The sequence below is a fragment of the Oenanthe melanoleuca genome, chromosome 27 (genome assembly GCF_029582105.1).
Source record: "Oenanthe melanoleuca isolate GR-GAL-2019-014 chromosome 27, OMel1.0, whole genome shotgun sequence".
NCBI lineage: Eukaryota > Metazoa > Chordata > Aves > Passeriformes > Muscicapidae > Oenanthe > Oenanthe melanoleuca.
In genome coordinates, this window is record NC_079360.1 from 3,938,923 (window position 1) to 3,964,799 (window position 25,877).

The following is a 25,877-nucleotide window of genomic DNA, read 5'->3' on the forward strand; positions in this document are numbered from 1 at the left end:
CCCGGCTGCTTCATCTACCTCAGCCTGAGCCATGCAGGGTGTCCAGTTGGCAGCGAGGATAATCAGCCCAAGGGCAGTGGAAATGCTCATTACAGCACACTTTATTCCTCAGTATTTAATAAGTAATGACTCTGAAAAGCTCGGAGCGGGGTCTGTGCCCGTGCTGTCTCCTGCTGTGTTCCTGTCACTGTGGATAAGTTAAACTGGGTTGAACTGGGTCGATTTTTGGATGAATACCCACCAAGGAATGTCAAGACGCTGTAAGAAGTTGGGGTTGTTGAGTGGGAGATGCTTCTTTTGCTTGACTTAGTTTTGCTTTGTGAAAAAAGGAAGAATGCTGGGCACTGCTTTCCACTGCTCAGTGTGTGTGTAGAAACTGAATTCTCCAATGTCCCTCAACAAAGTGAGTCAGGAAGGCAGAAACTTCCACAGAGAACAGCTTAGAAAGAAGCTCTGAAAGCCTGAGTTCCAGGAGCTGTGCCATGGGAGGTTCAGCTGGGCCTGGGGAACAGTTGGAGTTACACATGATGTTCTTGATAGTGGTCAAAAAAATCTTTACTGACCCTGTGAGCAGGGTGATGGATCGCTGCAGATCCAGCAGCTAACCTTCCAAAGTGGGTTGGGATGTGGTTTCTCTGGGAAGAAAACGTTCCCATTAGCTCAGTGCTTTGGCAATTTGTATCATCCGGTGAACCGGTCAGGAATTCACAGCTGGTGTAAGAGGATCGTCTGTTCCTGCAGCACCTGGGGCCAGCCGGGCCCTGCACGAGGGTTTGTGCAGCTGAAGGGGAAGATGCAGCAGGAGGAGCTGGAAGAGGCTCTGCAGACTCTGCTTCCCTCTGGAATGTTCCCTCCTTTTTCTGGGGACAAGGACAGAGCCATAACCTGGGTCCTTAATCCTCCTAAATGCTGGGCTGTGTAATCTGTTAGTCACCCTCTCTTTTGTCTTGGAGACCTGATTTTCCTTTCTCCTCATGTCCAGGCTGGAACATTTCAGAAACAGTGAAAGAAATGTGGAAAAAAAAAAAAAAAAAAAAAAAGAAGGGGGGAACATAACGCTTTTAAATCTCAAAGATCAAATATTTCTGTTAGTATCTGCTAGAAATTCCTCACAGAGATTTTGGCATATGCCAGTCTGGCACATAACTCCATCACAGCCACCTGCCATCCTGCCTGGAATTGTTTGTAGCTCCTTTGTGTTCTCTGAGCAGCACAAAGCTGTGGCGTGTCTGGTGTCACCACCAAGAAACAGACAGTTTCAGCCACGTGACAAACTTCCTTTTTTTCCCATTTAATTACTTTTCCTTGCATGAACACTGTGTTTTTAAGCAGTGCTTTTTTTCAGTCTAAGGGGTCTCTGAACACAGGAAAACCTAGGGGTGAATGAATGAGGATGTTTTGTTCCACAGGAAATGGAGGATTCCAGGATTGACAGATAAAATGAAAAGAACACCACAAAACCAAGAATTCTTTACCAGCTGCTCTTTGGTTTTCCAGTCTCTGCCAGTTTAATAGCAGGATACTGCTCCATACATTCTGGCTTGAGGGTTGTCACAGGTCTGACATGTCACCCCATTGTCGGGACTGTAAGTTCCAGGACCACAAACCACTGTGAAGAGAACAGAGTTGGGGTTCCAGCCATTCTCCCTCACCTCAGGGGGACCATCAGACATCCCCATGAGCTTTCCCAGTGCCCTTGGGAGCTCCTGCCCTTCCAGAGCTCCTTGAGCCTCTGGCAAAATCCCTTCCAACTCCACAACCCGCAGCAGGTGCTGAAAAGAACTTGAAAAATCAGCAGAGAATTTGCTAGCAGGACTTTCATGAAGGGAAGTGTTTTTTATGAGCTCGGGATCCTGAGGATTGTCACTCACCAGTGACCTGGAAGGAAAAAAGCCTACTGCACTGCTTCTACTTTGCATGGAAATGCAGCTACACCTGTGAGTGCACTGACATGCTCCACTGGCTCATTTCCTATCATTACTTTATATCTCTAATGTGAATGTCTTCCCAAAGGATGAACAGAAATATCCCTGCTTTTGACCCCAATATTTCCTTAATCCTCCCCAGAGCTCTGTGCCTAGCTCTAATCAGCTATATTTAAATCAATGAGCTATATTTAAATGGATGGATTTTATATTTACCACAGCAACTGGCACAGTTCTGGTGGGTGTGGTGGTTTTTCCCAAAACCTGGCCGGCAGCTGTCGATGGGAGTCATGGAGAAGCTGTCGTCCACGTACTGAATTGTAGGAACAGCGTGAAACTCATACTTCAAAACATTCCTCAGCTGATGGAAAAACTTCCCAATTAGCTCTGCTGCCTAAAATTCAGAAGTATTGGGAGAATAAAAACATAGTCAGTTGTTTTTTGTTGATTTAAAAATATCAAGAAATGTTTTCTAGTCCTCATTTCCACACACCTACTGTTCACCTTAACTGGGAGTGTTCCTTGGCTTCAAGGGGCTTGGAATCAGATCTAAGATGTGAGCTGATCCCAGGATTTAATATTTAGAAGGCAGAGAGAACAGATTTTAGAAATTGGCTACAGTAGACTTACTTTAAATTGCATTCCATTGACCAAACAATAAATTAAAGATTTCATTTAGTGGACTGGAAGTTCAATATAAATAATAATGTTTATAATTCTTTACTATTAGAAGCAAATACAAAGCAAGTAATGAGTCTGATTTTTTAACTGTTTTTTAAAAAGCTATTTATATCAATTTAACTTCTAAACTAATTTTTCTTCTTGAATGGAATTATTTTAAATCCATGAATCATCATATGCAGTATTAATCCCACAAAATCTGGGTAAAGATGGATTACTACCAGTCATATGTGCAGGAGCTAAGGCAGAGGTGGGTGTTAGAGAGGCAGAGGAGACACAAGGTGACTGACACAGAACCTGTCGGACTCTCCCATTTGTCACATCTTCACAGTCATAAGGAACCTCTTGGCAAACTTCTTCCCATCCTGGTGCAAATGGATTGACTGTGGATGGAGGAAAAATGATCCATGAAAAAGTGGGGAAAAGATAGATTAGGTGCTTGTGGCTTTCAGTTCTTTCCTTTGTTTATTAAGAGTCAGGAGTCAACCAATATAAAATTGGGGGAGAGGGGTGAAATACACTCAGCTGAGAGAATTGAACTAAATGTCTCACATAGGAACCTCAGGGTCCTAAAAGGGCTGAAGTTTTATGTAAAATTAAAAATCTTTGGGTCATGAAAGTTTCTTGACTTTACTTAGAGGAAAATATCCACAAAAGTATTCCATAAGCTGTTGGATGGTCCCTCTTGGTGTGTGTGAGAACAGGTACAGGCGTGAATGTGGTCAGAGAATTAAAGAATAACTTCCTTCCCTCAGTGATAAACCATTTCTAACTCAAGGCAGCACCAGGACCGATTTAACTTTTTTGTGAGGTTAAACCACCTCAGTATTGCCATGAGGGAGCTTTGAAGCTCTTGCTTTAGCTCTGTGCAGTTTCCCAGAATCAAGCAAAAAAATTCAAGGCTGGGCTTGATGGGACTTTCCACTTGGTCCAGTAGAAGGTGTCCTTGCCTATGGCAGGGGGAAACTGAATTACCTTTAAGGTCCCAAACCATTCTATGATTCTAAAACTAGAGTTCCTAAAAATCAAACGCAGAAAACCTAAATATGACAGTGACATTGGGGCATATTCTGGGCTCTCTCCTTCTGACAATCCTCTCTAACCTTGCTAATAACTGCTCTTGCTAGGATTGTAAAAGTTGAACGGTAAATCTAACATAAAAACTGCGTTTTAGCTCCATCTGTGGGCAACAAAAAAAAGTACAAGGACTCAGAAAAAAGGAAACAAACCCGGAACAACTTTTGAAGGTTCTCTTGACTCTCTGTTTTTCAGACCTTGTTTATAGCGCTCACAAATTGTTCATAAAAACAAACAATCCCTCCCAAACAAGCACTGAAATCCATTACCTAGAAAATTAACAAACAGCTCATGCTGGAGGCCGTTCTTTGGTGTCCTGATGGAGTGGCACTTGTAATAGGAGGCTGTGATGTGGCAGGTCAGGTGGGAGATGGTGCTGTTGAGGATTTTGTTTAATTTCTCGACGAACGAGGCGTCGGTTTGCAGCCTGCAATGCGTCACGCTAAAGCGAACAGATATCTGATAGGCATGGTCAGCCTCCCTGTAGGCTGGGAGGAAATAGCTTGGGTGTGAATCTGGGGTGGAATCACAGGTCCAATCTTAGACAGATTATCAGTTCTTTGTATCTGAAATGTGGGCTTTTATTCAAAAGTAAATAAATAAATAAACACAGTCATTAATTATGCCACAATATGTTAGTCATTGCCAGAGCTGACTCAATAATAAGAGACATTTTAATTTGAAGTATACAGGAATTTATGTACTAACTGGACATTCTGTTCCCAAATAATAAAAACAAAAAAGGAGGTAAATAGTAAAATGGCAAAGAAACAGCATGTCTGCAAAGCTGTGTGTCTGAAACAGATTGGTGCCAATTCTATGCAATTACAGTGTAGGAGTAATTTTATTATTATTTTAAAAGTTAGTGTTTCTCAAGTGGTTTTGGGTTGTTATGTTGTGGGTGGGAAGTGATGTTGGTGAAGAGCGGTTACAAGAGGTGGAAGGGGCTGGAGTGCAGATCTTGGATAACTCAGGAATTCTTGCAGTTAATTCTGTACCTAAGGGTTGAGATTATTTTATTGCCATGCATCCTGGGGAGCAGTAATATGAAACTTTTTCCAAAACCATGAGAGGGTGCATGTGTGTGTATAAGTAAAAAAATTTTTTTTAATTATTATTTGATTCTGGGATAACATTTTAACTATTTTGGGTTTTTTTAAATCAAGCCTTGCAATAAACATGGAGTTCACACACCCATCAATCTGCAAAGGCTGTGTGCTTACTCCTAATTTACAATCTTACCATAAACCATGAATTTATAGGCCTCAACCATTTCTATTTCTTCCTGTGTTGTAGTTTCAATGACTCTGTGGGAGAGAGTGCAAGTGTAGGCACCAGACATTGACACTCTGAAACCCATCACCATCAGCTTCCCTGTCTCTGTCAGATTCACGTATTCTTGCCCTAAAACAGAAATATTGGATTACAAAAAACTGCCATTTTCTGATACATTTAGGACATTTGAAGATAAAATCTTGATCCTGTGCATAATGATGCTGGTTTATGTTAGCCCAAAATAATCTAAAATTTATGACTTTTAGGATTTAATACAAATTTCCTTTTAGGTCAAGCATTTGGAACTTTCAGAGGGAGAAGAGAAATGGAGTTTAATGTCAGAACTTATGGAAATATCTGACCAAGGGCCAAGGAACTATTTGGAATCACTGGGGTGGGGGGATGAATAAAAACAAGGAAAATATCTGATATTTTTAGTCTGAACTAACCTTGTAAATATCTTCCATCTGGACCAGTCCACAAATAGTTGGGATCTATTATTTTTTCTTGAGAAAGAGCCAAATCCATACAGACCAGGAATGGGCTGTTTGTGAACACCTTAACATATACACTCACTGCAATACAGAATCAGGTAAATTCTGTAAAATGCTGATATTGAATGAAATCACAAAAAAAATCTCATCACTGAAAATTGTGTTTAAGTCTGTTTTCAGTTTTTGACTTGCAAAATGTAATATTAAAAATTAATCTCAATTTGTGCTTAATTAATACCCTGGAACTGTCCACAGTGTGGCTGGTGCTGACTGTTAGAGGGAGACACTCACGTCCCACACACAAACTGTGGTGCAGACAAAAAAAAAAGCACCAGATTTTTCACTGAAATCTTCATTTAGATGTTAAATTTTCATCAGTGCTTACAGCAGCACTATGGGACAAATATATTTCCATCCCCATGCCCTCCTTCCCTTGTTCCTGTGCATACAAGGTTCCATGTCTGCTGGTGCTATATAATGATCCCTGGACTTAAAACCCCAAATTCCAGTAAAAACTAGATATAGATAGAAAAAAGGACAAATTTACCTTCATGCCTGGTGTCACCATAAACTTCATTCTTTCCAATTAAATCAATAGATTGCTCTTCCTTCGGTTCTGCTCTCGCTGTAGGCAAAAATAATTGGAATATTAGAGATCAATCTAAATGTATGATTGTTAATCCTTTATTTCACCCTGGTTTCTGCCTTGTTTTGTTTCTTCTGTCTTACTTTTCCTTATTCCCTATGGTTTTCTCTTAGCAACAAGCAGGAGTGCATGTTTTAGACCTGTCACTTTTTAATTATTTTAGTGCCCATGTTGCAAACCTGTCTGGATGTACCGGGTTTCAGACCAGAAGAACTTTCCTCTTTACAAAAAGCCACTAAAACTATTATAAAATCTGACTATGAAGTGAAGCCTCTGTAGTGTGACCCTGAGACAACACAGGGTAGGGATCTCTCCTTTTTGCAAAGCAGCAGACTGGTGTCAGCGTGAGGAATCTGTGACAAGAATCCCAAGGAGAGGTGAAAATTGTTGGAAATAGTTGTGGGGGTTTTTTTCAGGCCATGGACATACTGGGGTGGTCCTCCCTGACTGTTGTGTCCTAGGGTTGGGTCTGGGGGACAGTGGGGTGTCACTGGAACCTATGAGAACCCCTCTTAAGGGGCGTCAGCTCCCTGTCCTCTCTTAAGAAGCTTTCATCCACTCTGAGAGAATGTCCCCATAAAACATCTCTCCCCCACAGAGGAGCAGTACCCACCAATGGGGCATCAAAGGAGCCTGTCTGCCCCTTCTAACAAGGCTTCATCTCCTACTCTGAGGGAAGGTTTTTTGGGGGCATTTGTCCCCTACAATGGAGAGGTACCTACCAATGGGGTGTTAACATAGCCCACCTGTCCTATGGAACGGGTCTTCATCTCCCACTCTGAGGGAAGGTTTTTTGGGGACATTTGTCCCCCACAGTGGAGCAGTACCCACCAGTGGGTTGTCAATGGAGCTCACTCTGTCCCCTGTAACGAGGCTTCAAACCCTCACTGTGAGGGAAGGTTCTATGGGGACATTTGTCCCCCATAGTGGAGCAGTGCCCATCGATGGAGTGTTAATGTTGCTCACTCTGTCCCCTCTAACAAGGCTTCATCTCCCACTCTGAGGGAAGATTTTTTGGGGACATTTGTCCCCCACAGCGGAGAGGTACCTACTAATGGGGTGGCAGTGGAACCTGCCTGCCCCCTCTAACAGGGCTTCATATTCCACTCTGAGGGAAGAGCTTTTGGGGACATTTGTCCCCCACAGTGGAACAGCAGCCACCAGTGTGGTGTTGCTGGAGCTCACTCTGTCCCCTGTCACGAGGCTTCAATCCCTCACTCTGAAGGAAAGGTTTTTGGGGACATTTGTCCCCCACAGTGGAGCAGTGCCCATCGACGGAGTGTTAATGTTGCTCACTCTGTCCCCTCTAACAGGGCTTCATCTCCCACTCTGAGGGAAGGTTTTTTTGGGGCATTTGTCCCCCACAGTGGAGCAGTGCCCATCAATGGGGTGTCAACGGAGCTCACTCTGTCCCCTCTAACGAGGCTTCAATCCCTCACTCTGAGGGAAGGCTCTATAGGCATTCCCCACCTCGCTCAGCAGAGCCGCTGACCGACTCCGATCCCCTCTACCCGCCTCCAAGCGAACCAGCCTCACACCAACACAACCCCCTCAGCTCCTCCTCACCCCTAGCCCCTCTCACCCCATCCTGCCGCCACCACCACGGCCGCCACGGCCAGGAGAGCGCCCGGGGGGCAGCGGGGCAGCCCGCCGCCCCCCGCCATGCTCCCGCCGCCCCTCACAACGGCCGCCGCGGGCGCGAGGGGGCGCTAACGGCCCCGCTCCCCCCGCCTCCAGCCCCGCGCGCGCACGGCGCTTCCCGCCCTTTTTCCTCCCCTCACGGCTGAGGGCGGGAAGGGTGAGGCGTCCCCGCCGGGGTCCCTCGCTCCTTCTCCGCTCCCTCGCCCACACCCGCTGCTTTTTACACTGTTTTTAAAACATCCTGCTTCTTCGCCAGCATTCCACTGAGGTTTTTAAACAGCGTTTTGTTGTGGGGAGGTTTTTTTTGGGTGTTTTTTTGTTTTCTCGCTTTCAGGCCCCTGAGGCGCTTGGCAGAGGCCCCGGCCTCCCCCTCCGCGCCCGTTGTCGCACTTCAGCCCCACGTCGCTCCTCCACAGTGCGCAGTGAGCTGTGTTTTTGACTCTAAAGTGGGTTTTTTCCGGCTGTGGGACAAGGAGAGGGAAGTACAGGGGAACAAGGGGGGAAGAGGCTCCGTCATGGCTGTGTCTGTCAGTGCTGAACGTGCCCTGGGCTATGGAAGTGTCCCTGCCCATGGCGGGGTGGGGAAGGAGGGGAACTGGATGAGCTTTAAGGTCCTTTACAACCCAAAACATTCTGTGTTTCTGTCACTCGCTGTGACAAAGACTGAAAGTAATACCGGGCACATCCTGTGGCTTTTCCTCCTGAGGGGCTGTGAGTGCTGGGTGTTCTCCAGCTGCAGGTTTCTAGAGAAAGTCATTACAGGACACACTTTTTTTCCACTTAAAAGCAAAAACCATCCCTTTCAGTACCTAAAAGGAGTCCATAAGAGCTGGAAAGGGATTTTATGCAAGGGTTTGGAGTGGTGGGACAAGGGGAATGGCTTCAACTAAAAACAGGAGATTCAATTTGTCTATTGGGAAGAAATTTTCTGTGAGAGTGGTGAGGGCCTGGAATGGATTTACCAGGGAAATTGTCCCTGGAATTGTCCCAGCCCAGGTTAGATGGGGCTTGGAGCTACCTGGGTTAGTGGGAGGTATCCTGCCATGGCAGGGGTGGAACTGGATGGTTTTTAAAGTCCCTTCCAACCCAAACCTCTCTGGGATTCCATGATTCTGCCATTTGCTGTGACTGAAATTAAGCGCAGAGTGAACTGTCGTTGGCTAGAAAATGATGCCAAATGCCACAGTATCACCTTCGAAGTCAGTTACATGTTTTGGAAAACTTGTTATGTCTTTGAAACTTTTAAACATGTAACTGTTTTAGCAGGTGATACTAAAAAACACTCTGGAAGCTGCCTACGGGGAAAGGAGGGGCCTTGCATTTGACCCCACAGCAAACTCCGTGACACCCAAGACCAGAACCGTGGCCAAGCCTCTGGAAATTAGCAAAATAGTATTTATCCTACCTACCTAGATCATATTTATCTCTCCAGACATGCTAGTGTCCAAAAATGATGTCACAGTATTTGCTTAACAAATATGGAACCAACCAATGTAGGAATAAGAGTTATTTTTACAGAGAGCTGTGAAAGTTTTGATGCTTCTATGTAAAAAGAGCACTTAAGTTATGAGTTTCCTTTAATAAAGAAAAGAAACATTTGGTAAAAATACAAAAATAAAAATGTGGAAAAGGAGATATCAAGTTATTGATGGAAAACAGTTTTCTGCTTTCTACTTCTTCCTTAGACCAACACACTATCTCAAGTGGTCAGTTAAGGTGTAAGAACTGTGTCAGGGTTTTCGTTTTTAATGTCCTTGAGCTGCTGAGCAGGTCAGAACCGGGACCACCTCAGACAATCCCGCGTTCCCATGTGCTGAATGTTTTCAGTTTTACTCAAAGTGAACATTTCATGCTGACACCGTGCAGGCAAAATGATTCAGTTTGTAACGTGTCTGCTATAAACGAGTCATATTTCAGCCTGAGCAGCCTCAATTCCTAAGGATGTTTATAGCTCATTTCAGGTCCTGCACAGCCCATCAGTCCCCAGCTTGCTAATTATTATTAAATAATATTTCTACTATAAAGCTTTGGCTGCAGTTTTGGTTCTTTATAAACTCATAGTCAGTGTCTTTAGCCAAATGACTCATTTATTTTCAATGCTATGATATTTTTGAGTCCCAGACTGGTAAATTGTCATTATAGATCTGTAAGCTTTGATGGGTTGGGGAAGAGGGAGAATGGGTTGTTTTTAAGAACAGGAAGTGTTGCAGGCAGGATTTAATAGAACAGAATATGAATTCAGGAATTTATATTTGTATTTAAAACCTGGACTACTGTAGTTTATTTTTTGTTGGGTTTTTTTGGTTGATGTTATTTTATTTTTTGATTTTGATTTTTTGGTATGGGATTTTTTTTTTGGTTGATTGTTTGGTTTTGGTTCTTTTTATTAATAGAGTATCAGTAGGAAATTATAGAAGAGGATAAAGATCTGCAGTTTTAAACTTGATCATGGAATGAGTAGTTATTAAAAAGGTGAATATTTTATCCTAGGAAATATATAGAGAGATTTCCAGGAGTGCAGTCAGATGAAGGACCTGTTGCAGGGCTCTGGAGAGGCTGCAGACCACAAGTTCTGTCTCTGATGTTTCAGGTGAGTGATCCAAAGGTGGGATCACACAAAGGAGGGTCACAACTAGTGCAGGAATATTTTTATAAACTGGGAAAACCAGGGTTGTTTGATTTGTGCCCTTAAAATAAAAACAGACTGAAGAGACAATTGTTTCTCTGAAGGGAGAAACAATTGTATGAGGGAATGAGGGAGAATAGAGATTTAAATCAGAACAAATCTGGCAGTAAGAGAAAATGGTCATGGATAATCCTGGGATGGAAACCAGAGGTTTCTGATTGCTGCACAGCAATCTCAGGGCTTCCTTAAAATTTATAGAACCAGGAAACCTGCCTAATTATGAAATGATTCTGGAAGGGAGTTACAGAGATTGTCTGGAATAGCCAAGAATTTCTTGATTATGCCACTTTTTTTTTTTTTTTTTTTTTTTTTTTTTTTTTTTTTTTTTTTTTTTTTTTTTTTCCCATTTTATTTCTAGAATCTTTTTCCAAGCAATGGAAAAGCAACAGCGTAAGAAGGAGCCGTTGGCACCACACAGGAAGTGAGTAGGAGAATCGTTTTTCCATGTTGTTATCCTGCTCCTGATCTATGGTAATTCGGCTTGCTGCCTTTGGGTTTAGATCCAAGTGATGAGCTCAGATCCCAATTTCACTTCTCACTTCATTAACTGGTTTGGGGCTTGAAGGGGCCTCTGAATGTCACCTGCTGCTACCCCCTGCCTCAGCAGGGATATCCTACACTTGATCAGGTCTCTCAAAGCCCTATTCAGGCCCGGTGTGGAAGGAGCTTCTTTTTGGAGTCTGTACTGGAAGACTTTGAAATTCATACCTGCTTTATTTTATTGAAGAACTTTGTACTTTGATTTTCTGCTAAATAGCAGCACTGTTTCCTCAAGAAAAAACATCTCAACCTAAGTTCTGTTTACTATTATCTCAGCCATTTAACTTTAACACACAGTCCGAGGTGTGCCCATTCTGGGGATGACTGGGAGCTCCCCCAGTTGCCCAAAATAAGCGCTGTGCCCTCAACCCCCTGCCTCACCGCTGCCCCTCCCGAGGGGCGGGAGTCCCTGGCGAGCAGCACCAGCAGCGGCTCCAAGGCCGGCGAGTCCGGAGCCGGGACCGGGACCGGGACCGGCTCCTCTGCTCTCCTCTCCCCGCCGCCCGGCGCCGCTCTCCGCCCGCCGAGCGCCGAGCCGGATGTCACGGCGACGGGCGGGAGGCGAGGCCGGTGCGCTCCGCCGGCAGAACCGAGCCCGGGCGGGCAGGTGGAGCTGAGACCCGCGAACGGAGCATGGAAGGTGAGAAACGACCCCGCTCTTCCCCCGGACCCTCTGCCCCGCCGGGGGCCGCAGCCGCTCCATCTCCCAGGGGCTTTCAGCCGCTTCTTCAGCCCTTGCTGCAAACAGATCGCAGACTCTGGAAAAGAAATCTAATCGCGTGTAGTAATTAAACGGGAAACGAACGGGGCTTTTTGACCCCTCTCTGTTTAATTTCAGAGATATCACAAAGCGAGTGATAAAGTCAGGGTTTAGACCACTCTTATTCTGCAGTTCGTATTATGGGGTTTAACGAATTCAAGGATGTCTTCTTTCTTTTCACCTGTAAAACGTGGCTAAAATATTCAGAGCCAGCAAAAACCAATCTAGGAGTTAATATTGGGTTCTGGGGTAATTACCTGTCATAGAAAAGCAGCATTTCTGGTGTTTTTAACAATCTTGGCAAAGAAGCTTTGCAAAGCATCACTTGGTTTCTTATTTCAGAGGTGGAGATTCTCACTTCAACTCAGTGCTTTAAGGACTCCAGTTTAGACTCTGCTCTGTCTCAATGACTTGAGGCTTTTGGTTATTTTAAGTTAGCTGCAGATGCATATTTAAAAATGCATTTTCCTTTGCTGAAGGCTTTTTAACTCTTTATATGTAAATAATTTGTCTGAATTGAGAATGTTGCTGTTTGAGAGAAATAACTAAGGATTCGAAAGAATGGGTTTGAGGGCACTTCAGCACTTAAAAATGCAGCTTCATTTTCTTGATCAAGTTTGGATCACTGTCTTTTTGGGAGAGGAAAGTTTGTGAGGTGTGTTGGAATAGTCTGCAATTAGAAGATAACAGGTTCTCTATAACTGAGGTTATCTAAGAAATCCTTTCTTTGGTGTTCTTATTTCTTGTGCACTCAAAGTGAGCATAGAAATGATCCTTCAGGTTTGGGGTCTGTACTTGGGGATGATGAGGATCCATTAACTGCCTGCAGTTGTTGCATCTTAGTGCTAAAGTGTTGTAATGTGTTATCCCTGGATACAGTAACTTCCAGGAGTGTTTCCGTGGGTCTTGGACAAATCCCCATGCCCCCAGGACAGAGGGATAACACGACTGACTTGGATTTTCCATGCCCAGTGTGAGGGGGTTTGGTACACAGAGCAGCAGGCAGGCCCTGGCAAGAGTGGGTGTTTGAATCAAAATTTGTCGTTGGCTTGATTGTGTCTCACCCTGACTGGTTTGGTTTTGTGACTACAGAAAGAACTGTCCAGCTGGAGCTGTCAGCTCCAGGTTCTGGGCTGGGATCAACAGGTTGGATCAGGAGTTGGACTTTGATGATCCTAGAGGATCTCTTATGATTCAGGATATTCTATGATTTAGGATATCCTATACTGAATCACTGAATTATTCTGCTGGGTTTAGAAGGTCATATGTACCAATATGAGAAAAATCTCCTTTAGTTAGGCACTACTGATCGGGATTTCTTCCTAAAATGACACATGTACTTAAAATGCCTCTGACTTTTCACACACTGCAAAGTATCAGAGACCCCATAAAGAGTTTACTTGGCCCAGGTGCCTTTTTCAGAAAGCCATGGAGGCTGTGGATGCTGGAAAAGTATATTTGGTGGAGACATCAGCTAGAATTTCTCTCCTTAATGGCCCGGTGTGGGCTGAAGGTGAAAAAAAAACTTGTTGGGGTGGAAGAGGTTGAATGGTGTACCTAGTGAAGGCACTGACTTCAGACAAGGAAACTGGCTACTTCTGCTCCATATACTGTGATGGAAGCACAAAAGCAGATGGGATTTTCAAAGCTGTCCCCTTCCCCGTGCTCTTGGGCTGAAAAGTGCATCTAGCAGGATAAAGGCAGCATTCTAGTTTCATTTTGGGGACAAACAGGTGAAATTATAATAATTCAAGATATGCCTCCCATTCTGCATTAATGACAGAAAGGAATCAGGGTGAAAAATATCCATTTTAGGGGAGTTAAATTTATGGTTGGCTGTTCTGGTCAAACACCAGGACAGAGTATGAATACTGTTGAATACTAAAATACCACAGCACTTTTTTAGCAAGCTATTTGAATAGTTTGACTCCCTTTGCCTATTGGTGTAGAACACAGGATGGCCAAGGATTGGTTTCGAAAGAACATGAATTTTACTTCTGCTTTGTAAAAGCATATTGTGCCTCAGCTGCTGCACACAGAGGCAGGCATCCTCTTCCCATGCACCCCTGCCAGTGGAGCTCTTTGAAGCTTGGGAAGACGAACGTGTTCTGTAAGTGATTTCCTGCCTTGTGTTTTTCTGAACATTTGGTAGAAAAATGGCCTTATTGGTACAGAATCAGGGATGGAATCTACCCACATTTTCTCCTGTCACCATGAAGTATCTGGCTGAGGATAGTCAGGAAAGAGACCTGAGATTAAATATTAAGAGACCACCAAGGCTCTAAGGAGCTGCTGGAGACTGGTGCTGTAAAGAAACCAGGTGCTGGTGAGGGGAGGTTGGAGGCTTGAAAGTGAGACAAAGACCAGGATGTTTCTCAAGCAAGAAGAGAAACATTTCTATGGTGTGTCATTGTTCTTATCTCTTCCAAAGGGTTGTCCTGCCCAGGAGCCATCATGGGCATGAAACTGTTGTGTTCAACAAAATATGAATAAATTCATAGACTGCATCTCAGCATGGAGGAGATGAAGGTCTGAAGAGGCTGAGCAGGTCCTGCTTGGCTCTCACAGGATTCAGGCAGTGCCGTTCTCCAGCAAGTTGTACTACAGCTGCCAGGGAAACCTGAGGAATCCAATGGTTACTAAAAGTATACAGTTATTCAGGAATATATGTAGAGTTATTAGAATTTAAGCAGTCGTGTAGAGGTTCTAGTTGTTTCTTCTGTGACCTCCTGGGAGCTCAGGAGAATGCAGAATTACTCCCAAGGTTTCAACGGCACCTTGGGACTTCAGCCTGGAGCTTTGACCCCCATCACCCAAATCGAGCAACTGTGCAGGGATTCTGAATGTAATTTAAACTAAAATAAACTATTGCAAAATAAGGGAGACTTCAAGTAATTATGTGCAGAATTGCAAGGGTTTGTGTAATTTGGGTGTCTGTATTCATGGAATCAGTGTTTGGGGATGGAAGAGCATTAAAGCTCATCCAATTCTACCCCTGCTATGTACAGGAGCACTTTCCACTATCCCAGATGCTTCAAGCCCCATCCAGCCTGGCCTTGAACACTTCCAGGGATGGGGCAACCACAGCATTTCTGGACAAATTATTGTGGTGTAAAGTTAAAATCAATATTAGAGAAAATTTTGTTGATCTACCTGGAATGTTTTCTCACAATTATTTGCTGTACAAATTGGTCCATTTTCTTCTTTGTACCTCAATTTTCCTGGCATAACAGAATGAAAATGCAAAATTAAGGGCTATAACTATACAGTTCCTTGATCTTTCTAATTTATTTCAAAATATTGATTCAGTAAATATCTGAACTTTTTGTCATTTAATTCTATGACTCTCTTTATGATGCAAGGCCTTTATTTCGTTGTACACATTATACCCCCCCTTTATTCATGCAGTTTTTTTGGAGTACCTCTTCTGATACCAGTCTGCCTCGTTGGAGAGTTACCAGAGCTTTATATTTTAACGTTGCAGAGACCACAAAAAAGTTCCATATGCAGAGGAGGTAAAGACAGATTATTATGGGGTAAATGTCACCCGTGGTTAACACCTCATGCCCGCTGCCTGGGTGTTTCTGTTATGTAACTGCCAGGAAGAAATTTTCCTGGTCCAGAAACTATTATTTTTTAGGTTCAAATCTTCTAAAAGATATTATGGCATATATAAAATAAAGATGGGGGGAAAAGCTCCAGGAAAGAAAGGAGGAAGGAAGCAGGTAACTGTGTCTCTGTTAAGAATTCAGCCTCCTAACAGCGAAACCTCAAGGCAGGGAGGCCTTGAGTAAAGACATAATGGGACAGCTCAGGTCTGTGCCTCCAGTTCAACTCAGCAGCTGAACTTTGGGCACTGGAGTGGGCAATGGGAATACCTGCAGCTCGTGCTGGCTTCAGAGCTCTGCTGAGCCCCCAGCACGCTGGGAAACCAGGCTGCACGGGGTAGTCCTTTGAAAAATGTTTAAAATTCCTAGCAATTGATCCCTTTTGGAATTTCTCAGTGGGAATTAGACTTGCATTCCCATGAAAACCAAGTAGATCTTGTGAAGATAATGGGGGTTTCCCTTTGTATTGGTAAAGGAATGTAAAAATATCTTTGTGCTTTAGAGAAATTAATTTCCTTCGGAGTTACTACTGCTGCACTGTGCTCACAGGGTACTCAGTGAGTAAATCAAAAGCATAAGGTACTCTGTTCTATAATTTTTGAAGTAAGAAAATCACACTTAATCCCTTTTCTGGGCACAGGCCAGTGGTCAGGATATAAAGAAGCGCAGCATGATATTAATTTGGTTTTTATTTCTTTGAAATGTTTTCTTTTTCAATTTTACTTTCAGCCAAGAGAACAGGAATTTATAAGATTGTAACAACTGTGTCGTGAACTATCTAAATATTTCTAATAGAATAAAAATATCAACCTCTGGCTGCTTTTCTGTCTTTTGCAGATTCACAGCCCGGGATGGACCTCAGTAACCCTCAGGAACAGCCCATAGCTGCAGGTACTGTGCTGTTCAGTTCTCTTCTTCCACCCTCTCTTAACAATTTTACATTTAAATGGAGAAAAGACATGAATTGAAGCTGCTTTAGGGTCCCAGGACACTAAATAACAGAGTCAAAAGAGGGGCATTAAAGGCAAAAAAAGTAAATTTTATAGATTAAATAAAAGCGTAGAAGTTCAATGTAACATTGGAAAATTACAATGAAGTAGGAAAAAAAAGACTATATAGAAGGAAAAGAAATATTTTCACAAGAAAGTTGGAAGTTTTGATTAGGGAAGCAAGAATAATACAATTCTCTTGGTTGACCGCATTTCTGAAAATATGAATACAAACCTCCTGAGTAAGTTTGACAAGTGTTTCATTCTCTTGTTAATCAAAAAGTTGAGCCCCTTTTCAGCTCCAATGTAATATTTAACTTGAGAAAGATCAGGGGTGTTATCATCCAGCTGTCAGTAAGTTAAAGAATTTACCAGCAATTTCACAGTATTACCATAAATTTTTTAAATTCCCATAATGTTTGAAAGAAAATACTGTTTTCTTAATGAAATATTGATCTGGAATTTACAGAAATAATATGGAGTTAGTTTGCATCATGGGGTTAATGAAAGAGACTTTATTTGAAACACTTCACTGGAATAAATTTCACAGTTAAAAATGTGTCTTTATTTCCAAGGAGAGAAGCTGAGATCTCTGGGAATCTGATCTGCATGATAATGTTGATATTTAAAAATACACACGTGGAATAAGCAGAGAAGTGCAAGTAGGGTCAAAGAAGCCTTGATTACATGTGCTTGAGCAATTTTCTGGCCTAAGGCCAGAATGATTCATATTTTGCCCAAAAGAACAAAGTGGATCTGTGATTCTTTTGCCTTGCTACAAGGAGTTCCATCTCTGCTCACACCAGTTGTCAGAGCACTTATGATAGAGTTAGATGTATTGGATTTTATTCCTGATGTCATTTAGAACAATCTTCAGAATATTTAGATCTGGGTAAAAGCTGAAAATGGGTTCCAGGTGTGTGAGAGAATTTGTGAAGGATTTTGGGAAGTAAAATCATTCCCCAAAGTTCAATCAGAGCATCTGTAGAAATAACATTGTGGGTACTATCAACAATGCTGGTGGTGTGCAGGTGCTTTCTTCGAGGGAATCACCTGGAAATATTCTTGGAGAATAAATAGTTAATTCTTTTTTGCCTTTTTTTTTCCAGAAGAACAAGAGGATTTGACAGACTGTAATCTGAACAAATCCCAGGAAATGGAAAGCATGGATAATGTGGAAGATATGAAGGAACACAATCAGTCTAATGAAGAAGCAGGAGGTAAAGTAGAGTTGGAATTCTGATAAATAATAGTTCTGTTTTGTCTCTTTATTCATCTGATTCTGCTATGAGAGCATGTCTTTAAAAGCAATAGCAATAAAATTCATTCAGAGCATTTCAACACACTCTAAAGAAGAGTAATACTTTTCTATCACGTTCTACCAAGGTCAGTTTTACAGGATCTATGAAATATGGATGGGAAGATAAATGAGCAAGTGGATGAGCCTTTAATGTATGTGGTAACAAATTCCTAAGAGCAGTTTGCATAGGCAAATCCTGTGTTAAGACTGCAATTTTTATTAATGTTGCTATGTCCTTTCATACCTGAAAAATAACTTGATAATTTATTTTTTTCTTTTTTGAAAGAAAGAACAAGTTGCCTCAAATTCACAGGACCACTCAGACCTGTAAAATTTAACACTGTAGCAGCAATGTTGTACTTTAAACTGTGGGTGAAGGGGAAGTTGGACAGTTTTCCACGTTTATTGTTGAAGAAAATACCCTTCCTACAGGTCTGAGAGAAAACATAGGGATTAATTAAAATAGTAAACTAATATGTACTGTCTTTAAAAACCAGCAGGCCCTCTTCATTTATAGATAGAAGAAAACAGCAGCAGCTCCTGAAACTTGGCAGTCTTACAGAGCTCAGGGGTTTACATGTGCCTATGACATAGATTTGGGTTTCTTCCGTGCTGTAGAAGCTCCTAAACTGAAATCTCAGCATTAACAACAGTTCCTGCCCATGATCTGAGAGTGTTCATCCCTGCCAGGGGCCTCAGCCACAACCAGTGAGGAGTGTGCCTGGTGGAGGATGTGGGGCACGTGTCCTGGGGACAGCACACACTGTGTTACCAGTTTCACAGAGCCTCTCAGTGCCACAGGTCCATGGCAGTGCAGCAGCCAAGGGAAATTACAGCTGTGGCTTTGGGTAGGAGTTTGAGGTAGAGTTTGTATCACATGAATCAAGTAAATCACTAAAGAATTGTGTGTTTTGGCTGTGCTTTGGTTGTTCCCTCTAACATTATTGTGATTATTTTGCAGAGGTTATACTTCTGCATTATTAATGACTAAATGTTTTTATTGGTTAACAAAATGCAAGTAAACATAAAACACTCAAGGGAGTGGTGAGATGAATCTCACTCAAGGATCTACAGTGCCAATATCTGGAATTCTGCTGGTATCTGACCTTTCTGGGCAATATATGGAGAGACATCACACAGGTTTTCTGACCAAATTTGTGTGTCTGGATTAGGATGAAAAGCCTCGTGTCCCCAGAGCAGCTGCTGCTTAGCAGGATTCTGCAGTGGAGAATAGTTCATTATAGAGTTCTGCAATATAGAGCCTGCCTTGGGCAGGTGAGTTCTGCTCTGCTTACCCTAAATACAGAAGTTCAATAGAATAGACAGAATATGGAAGACTTGAGCATTTTCTACATCCAAGGCAGCTGATCTCTCAGATCCCACAGGACATAAAATATTCACAGCCGTGCTCCAGCTGTTTGTCCACCCCTTGCACCAATTCCACTTTCACTAACTCACTTCTCCTTGTGCTTTCCCAGTGTGCCAGCCCTTCACTCCTCCTGCTCACCGAGCTGTGGGTTCAGAAAGCCAGGACAGGGTTTCTTTCCCAAACCCCTCAGGATTGACCACCTGAGAGGAGTTGCTGTAGCTCCTTCCCACTTTCCCATTCCAGGAGCCTTGTCCATACTGCTCTTATGCAGTGTCCAGATATGAAGCAAGTTCTTTTCCTGTTCTCTGGCTGCCCCGTGCCTGCAGTACCATTTCTCACCCTCTTTTGCATACATTTAAGTCAGGCACAACTTGGACATGTGAGAGACTGTGTCAGTACTGCTCTTACCATTCATTTTTTATATTGCTGCTGACTCTAAAAGTCTCTTTACCATTTGTTCTGGAATGCAAACACTGAAAATTTACATCTCAAAGACAATGCTGTAAATATCAATAAAACATAATTTCCCTCTAGCAGCCTCCCTTACCATTAGGGCTCATTCATTATAAAGTGAGTATGAACCTTCAGTACCACAGTGCCCCATTCCTTGCTGCTCACTGTAGGAATAAAGCCTCGACTGCAAGGAGAAAGCTGCTTCAAATGCACAAAAAAGGTACCTCCAGCTTCTCCATGTAAAATGGCACAAAATGAAATATACATTGTGTTTGCTTCAGTGCTTCACACACTGCTCTCTGCAGTCATTCTGATACCGGAAGCACAAAAAAATCTTAAATATTTAAGCATGCTGTGCTAGTACTCCAGGCCGTGCAATGATCAGTTGGTGCACTTAAATTTCCTCCCAACAACACCAGTTCAGTTGCTGTTGGAGACTGAAATTCACAAATAATCTCAGCTTTCATGTCATGCCCTCTATAAAATAGCAACATCTCTGTTAGTCCCTGAGCAGTCCTTATGGGTCAGTAACTACTGGCTGACTTCTATAAATGAAACCACATTCTGACAGTGCTGTCCTGGTGGGAGGATTATCTTTTGGGGATCACTAACCCTGGTAAAAATGAATATATAATATTCTCCAGGATCACAGAATAGAAATATCACCAGTACTGATGATGGCTTTTGGGAAAAGGATTGTGTCCTGCCTACACCTGAAAAACATACTGGTTAATTTCTATTTAAATAGAAATAATGAAAAATATTTATGTGGTTCTCATAAATGTTAATCACATTTGTGAGTGAGCAATTCCACTCCAGCACCTTCCCAATTCATTGCTGGTGACAGCCTGTGACACAGAAACCTCTCGTTTTTCTGTCCTGAACCCCCGCATGATCCGTGCCCCCGGGCTTTGTTCCATCTGCTGAAGGCCATCATGGGAACACGAGGCCACTGACTCATGGAGAGAGATCAGGCCTTCGATAACCTGCTTTCCACTGCCTTAGTATGTCTGTAACATGTTTTTCTCCAGCACAATTATGTCTGGTTTTTCCATGTCTTGTCAGCCATCCGTAGTGAGTAGGAATCTTTCAGTTTCTTGGACTACATGTTTTTGTGACTCTTGCATTATTCATGGGTGACACTGTATGTTGTGGGGAATTATTCTGAGGCTTTGAGCAAAAGCTGGACCTGCTTAAATCTAGATGTTGTCTGACTTGGTTTGGTGGAGCTTTTTTATGCTAAAAGTGGTGCTGGGATCCTTTTAAAAACTTACAGACAGTTCATAAAAGCAATAAATCAATGCGTAGGGCTGAAACACCATACTGAGGCTCATTGGGTATTTTAAAATTCCACTTTTCCAGCAAACAGTTCTGTATTTGTACTTCTCTGAGCCTGTGCAAACACACCAGCTTATGGTGGTTTTTATGTGTGCCCTGACACAGGTGAGATGCCATTCCATGGAAACAACTCAACTTGTCTTATTCCACCCCTCTGTTAAACAGGATTCCATGATGATCAGTGCTAAGTATCGGGCAAACAATTAGGCAGCAGGCTATAGTAAAATGGTAATTAAAAGCTTGATGGGGAAGAAGGAAAAAAAGAAACAAAACCCCCTTTTCTTGCCTCAAGGGACTGGAAGCTGCACGCTGTGGTGCACATGGTGTATGCTCGCCTGCAACCATAAAAATACACCGTTCCCATGGTGCTTCCTGTGTCTAGTCTGAAAAGAGACAAGCAATGAGAGCGGGGGGGAAGCGCTTGATTTCCCCTGTTTCTTTATGTGCCACCAACACTGTTACCTTTGGTGGCCAAAGTTGACACATCTTTAATTTAAAAATTAAATTAAAAGAGCCACGTTCCTTCCTCTGGGAGTCGCAGTCAAGCACGAATGTTTAATTGTGTCTTAATTCTATCAGCTGTTGAGGCAGACAACTTTTGGGGTGTTATGAATGTCAGCGAGCTTTCATGGTTGCGAGCTAAAAAGAGATAAAAGCCGCATTTGTGGTTTATGGATGTTAATTGCTGCTGCACTGAGGTGAGTGAGGGGGGCGGTTGAAAGGCTGGAGTGAGGCAGGAGAGGTGACAAAGCCTTGCTGGGGCGCTCAGCGAGGTTCCAGCGGTGCTGCAAGAGCACGCACTTATCTGCCTGGAAAGGAAGTGCCGTTTTTTATCAGAATATTACATCTCCCAAGCCCAGCTCGAGCCCCGGCGCTCATGGGACTCGGGGTTATCTCACAACATCAGCAGAAGTTCACTGCAAGGGGATTTCTGTAGTGCTAAACCCAACAAGGAGCCTGTGCTGAACGGGTCAGGCTTCTCTGGGGGCTCTACTGGGACTGAAAGCCGCGTTTTCCTTATCAACAAACGATCCTCTTGACTTTGTTTGAACTCTTCAGACTGTGCCGTCAGCGGCAGGAATGCTGCCAGGCACGCTCGGTGACATCAACGGGGCGGTGGTGTCACCCAGCCTGTAAATGATTGACATCAGCTGGACTATCCTGAGCACTCAGCACTGACACAGACACTCGGATACTCTGACTGCCTGGAAATAATCAGAAAGCGCTGCTATTTCTCATTCTAATTAACCCATTGTAGTGATTAGAAAATAGAATTTATTTTTGAGATATCCTGACTCCCAGTGGAAGCTCTCAGACAGAACAAGGGCTGGAAAGAGGATGGATGCACAGAGTTATTCAGTACATGATGGGCTTAATTTAATAACTTTTTAAACTCCCTTTTTTCCCCCTTCATTTGTTCTACAACGTGTATCTTGGATCCATACAAAATAATTAACTGAAATTACAGGTGAGAGAAATATTTCTTCCTTTGGCACTGAAATTAAATCCAGTCCAAGATAGATGAGTTGTGATCCCTCGCTACTCGTCCCAGCAGAAAATAAGTGAAGATGCAAAAAATGGCTCTGGGAACTCAAATGGCATGTGGTTGTAGGAAATAATCCATTTTTGGAAATACAGACTGGTGAGAAGGAAACCAGTTAATAGCGACGAGTCACATTTTGCCCCCAAACCAGGCTGTTAATTTGGCACAAAATGGGAGTTGAAGGGACAGGTTCATTGTTTGTCCTGCTGGAAAAGTATTGGGAAAGGGAAACAGATCCACAAGAGACAAAACTTTGCTAAAACATATACAAATAGTTCCCTGAGCACTGGAATTGATGTCTCATTAGTGACTTTTAACTGAACTATGCAGAGTTTGCACTGGGTGCTCAGTGCCTGTTTCACCTGAGACCCCCCGGGCCGGCGTTGCCGTCTCCCGTCAGGCTGCTCCAGCTCTTGTTCCGCCTTTATTTCCTTCTCCCGCTCTGCAGCAGCGTCAGGAACTTTGTGACTGCGGAGCTGGGCTCGCTGTACTCCCGTGGAGCAGCGGGTGGCTGCGCTCACCTGCCGCGCTCCTCTCCTGCTCTCCTGGTGCAGCAGCTCCACCTCCAGGAGCGCCTCTGGGAGCTGCAGGTGCTCCCGGAGCGGCTCTTCAGTAACCCTGCTCTTCCAGGGAGCCTTGGGTTTGTCGTGCAGGCTCCTGGGAACGTTTAGGCTGGGAAAGAGCTGTGAGATCAGAGTTCCTGAGGGAGCACAGAGAGGATACACTCGCTCCTCTAGAAGGCTATGCTAAAAGTAAACTACAAATATTTGATTAAAGAACTTCAAATAGATGACACAGGTGTAATCTAAAATTCAAGTCAAGATTATTTACTACTGAAGTTTTTTAACAGTTCAATCAAATCAGTGCACTGTTCAAGATGCTCAAGAACATTTGAACCAAGCCTCTGCCTTCAGCCTATATGTGTTAAAATTCCTCAGATATTTATCACGCATTTCCCTGTTCTTCATATTATTTAATCTAATTTTCTCTCCATATTTAATCTTTCTTACAAGAATATATTGCATTGTCAGGAAGGCTCCTGGGAGATGAATGTACAAAGACTAAATGAAATTATACTTTGAATTTCTCAGGTTTGAAGTTCATTTGAAGCACAGTTGACCAGAGTCGACTGTGCCTGAGTGGTCACATTAGTGATTGGTCCCTTGATATAAGTAATGCCAGTGATTATCTGAATTTAACATGTGGCCTTTCTCAGTCTGACTGTTGGGTCCAGATGTTCTCTGATTAACTGTCTCATTGAAGTCTGATTTAACGGTTGTGATTGTATCTGCCTTGCTGGACTTCAGGAATTGTAATTTTAGAAATGTTTTCTCTGGGTGATGGTATCTTAACGGCAAAGGAAGGGAAGAGCTTGTGCAGTTTCATCTTTTTCTGTGTTTTTTGTAAGAAGGAGACTTTAAAGATATTCAAATCTGAAAGGATAATGTTAACAGGTGTCAAAATTAAAAGAAATTTCATCTGGGACATGTTGGAAAACCTGGGCCCTGCAGGCCTGAGGATGTGGGATGACATTCCCTCTGTGCTCCCCTCCAGCACTGGGGGTGTAGAAAGTTGTGTAAAATTGGCAAATTATTGCCACATTTTAAAATTTAAATAAAATCTCATGGTAGTTTCAGCATAAACTAACCACCGTTTTCCAGCCCCTTGTCCAATTTGTCCCAGAAAAGGTCATTCTGCTTCCCCAGATTCTGTTTGTAGGTTCACTAAAGAGCATTTAAATGCAGTTAAATGAAATTAAATATCATTTCCTTCTCTAAACCCAGCACTGCACAGTGTTGCTGTGCAGCTTGTCCTGTTTTACTCCAGTTTTGGGGAACATTTCTCCTTTACCCCTATTTCTGTTAGTATAACTTCAACATAATTTGGAAACCTTTTGAATGAAAATCCTAGAAAAACACTAGAATATGATTGGGCAGAAAATGATAGTAGAGGGGAAATACTGTGTGTAAAATCAAATATTTCCACAGGAATATTAATCTTTATAAGAAAAATTATTATTTTAAGTAAGATGCTTGAAGAACCAGTTACATAATTCGCGTTTCCTGACTCACATGAGCTTGAAAACAATGTGTGTTGTTTGGTTGGTGTTATTTTGCAATTAATTGTACAACCAGATAAATTACACTATGCTTTAATGATAGAGAGGCATGGGTATTAATGAAGTAGAAAATACACATCTGAGCACTTGGAAAATGATGCCTGGCTGATTTTTTTTATTTTCTTTCCAATTCTCAGTGCTGCATTTCAATTTGATTTGTTTCTATTTTTGTTTCAAGTCACAATAAAACCAAGGAGGCTCATTACCATTGAGCCTGCACTCCACAAAGGGGAATGATGAAAGTTTCTCTCCTATATTTAGAAGTAAAATTTCCACCAGGTGCATTCTGCACTGGGTCATTTAGGAATCACCACTCATGCCTGCTTTATATAGTATCTAAACAAAATAATTACTGGGTTTTTTTGTGTAAAAATGATTATTGAAGAACAGTACTAAAAAAATACTAAGGCACAAAGATAAAATAAACCCAAAGCCAATATGTCCAAGTAATAAATGCAATATTTGGGCCTTTTAGTGCAGGAATCTCTGCTTTGGCCTGCAGTGACACAAAAAAGGACCCAAGGAATGTGACAGGCCCAGTGTCTGCACCCTGCAAGGTGTCACCATGTCCTGGTAGGAGTGGTTGTTTCTGCTGTCTGGCTAGAAGTTAATTCTACTGTGAGGTGTTTGCTTTTTTTTGTTGTCAAACAATGATGTCATAAAAGCTGTTAGGAAAAAGGGTTCCCAGGCTGGAGTCAGAGGGAAAACAAATCAGGGTGGGCCAAAAATGCTTGAAATCCTTTCCCTTCCCTAGATGGATATCTGCAGTGGGGTGGAAGAAAAACATAGTGAAAAGTTGTCTTAACTCTGATAGTGTTGCCTCATTAAAAAAAAAAAAAGTCATGTTGCTATTGTGTCATTTCACATTTTATAATTCCCCATTTGTTAGTCTCCAAATTCTCAGTATATACACACAGTTGTTTTCTTCTTGTTGTTTGAGGAAAAAAATGTAGGCATAGCATTGTTTATTTTAATTACTTTCCCCTGGTTTATAATTTTTGTGGGATGTACTACTCTCTTTATTCAGCAAGGAATATGGAAATTTTTAATTCATGACTTATCTTTGCCCCCAGTGTGTTGATTCCATTGCTGAGGTGTTTCTCACAAACACGCAGGATTCTGCCTTGAATTTGGAAATTCTGCTGACTTTTTCAGCTTCACTGCTCTGTCTCAGGCTGGGTTAGGTACAGGAGTCTCTCATTGTGGGAGGGGAGCAGCTCTGGCATGTGTCTGTGGGGTTTTGTGGGGATAACGGTGATGAATCATCAGTTAATACCTGTCAAAGCCAGGTAGTCACAAGAAGCCTCCAATCTGCCCTGTATCGACTCCCTTCTTGTTCCTCGGCATCTGAATCCCATTAACAGCTGTCAAAACCTGGTAAACTATTTATATGCTTTCACAATTTGTTTAATTGGATAGTTAGGAAATGGCAT

General features: G+C 42.6%; 2 protein-coding genes across 8 annotated transcripts in view; one reads left to right on the plus strand and one right to left on the minus strand.

Moving 5' to 3' along the window:
* Positions 1 to 1,133: 1,133 nt before the first annotated feature.
* On the minus strand, positions 1,134 to 7,796 carry ZPBP2 (zona pellucida binding protein 2). The gene is made up of 8 exons (XM_056512118.1): positions 7,681 to 7,796; positions 6,000 to 6,077; positions 5,408 to 5,533; positions 4,926 to 5,087; positions 3,953 to 4,171; positions 2,904 to 2,989; positions 2,142 to 2,319; positions 1,134 to 1,609 (listed from the first exon to the last, which is right to left on the minus strand). The coding sequence occupies exons 1-8, from the start codon at positions 7,760 to 7,762 to the stop codon at positions 1,509 to 1,511; spliced, it is 1,032 nt and encodes a 343-aa protein (XP_056368093.1). The 5' UTR covers positions 7,763 to 7,796; the 3' UTR covers positions 1,134 to 1,508.
* Positions 7,797 to 11,415: 3,619 nt separating this feature from the next.
* The window catches only part of IKZF3 (IKAROS family zinc finger 3), a 36,449-nt gene continuing 21,987 nt past the window's right edge, over positions 11,416 to 25,877 (plus strand). For 5 of the 7 annotated variants that reach the window (XM_056512121.1, XM_056512122.1, XM_056512123.1 and 2 more), the window contains exons 1-3: positions 13,766 to 13,835; positions 16,171 to 16,224; positions 17,432 to 17,542. In XM_056512121.1, the coding sequence (XP_056368096.1) occupies positions 13,784 to 13,835; positions 16,171 to 16,224; positions 17,432 to 17,542 (217 nt within the window). In that variant the 5' untranslated portion in view covers positions 13,766 to 13,783. Of the gene's footprint in view, positions 11,606 to 13,765; positions 13,836 to 16,170; positions 16,225 to 17,431; positions 17,543 to 25,877 lie in introns of those variants that run through there. The other 2 variants (XM_056512120.1, XM_056512126.1) reach the window with 2 other exon arrangements.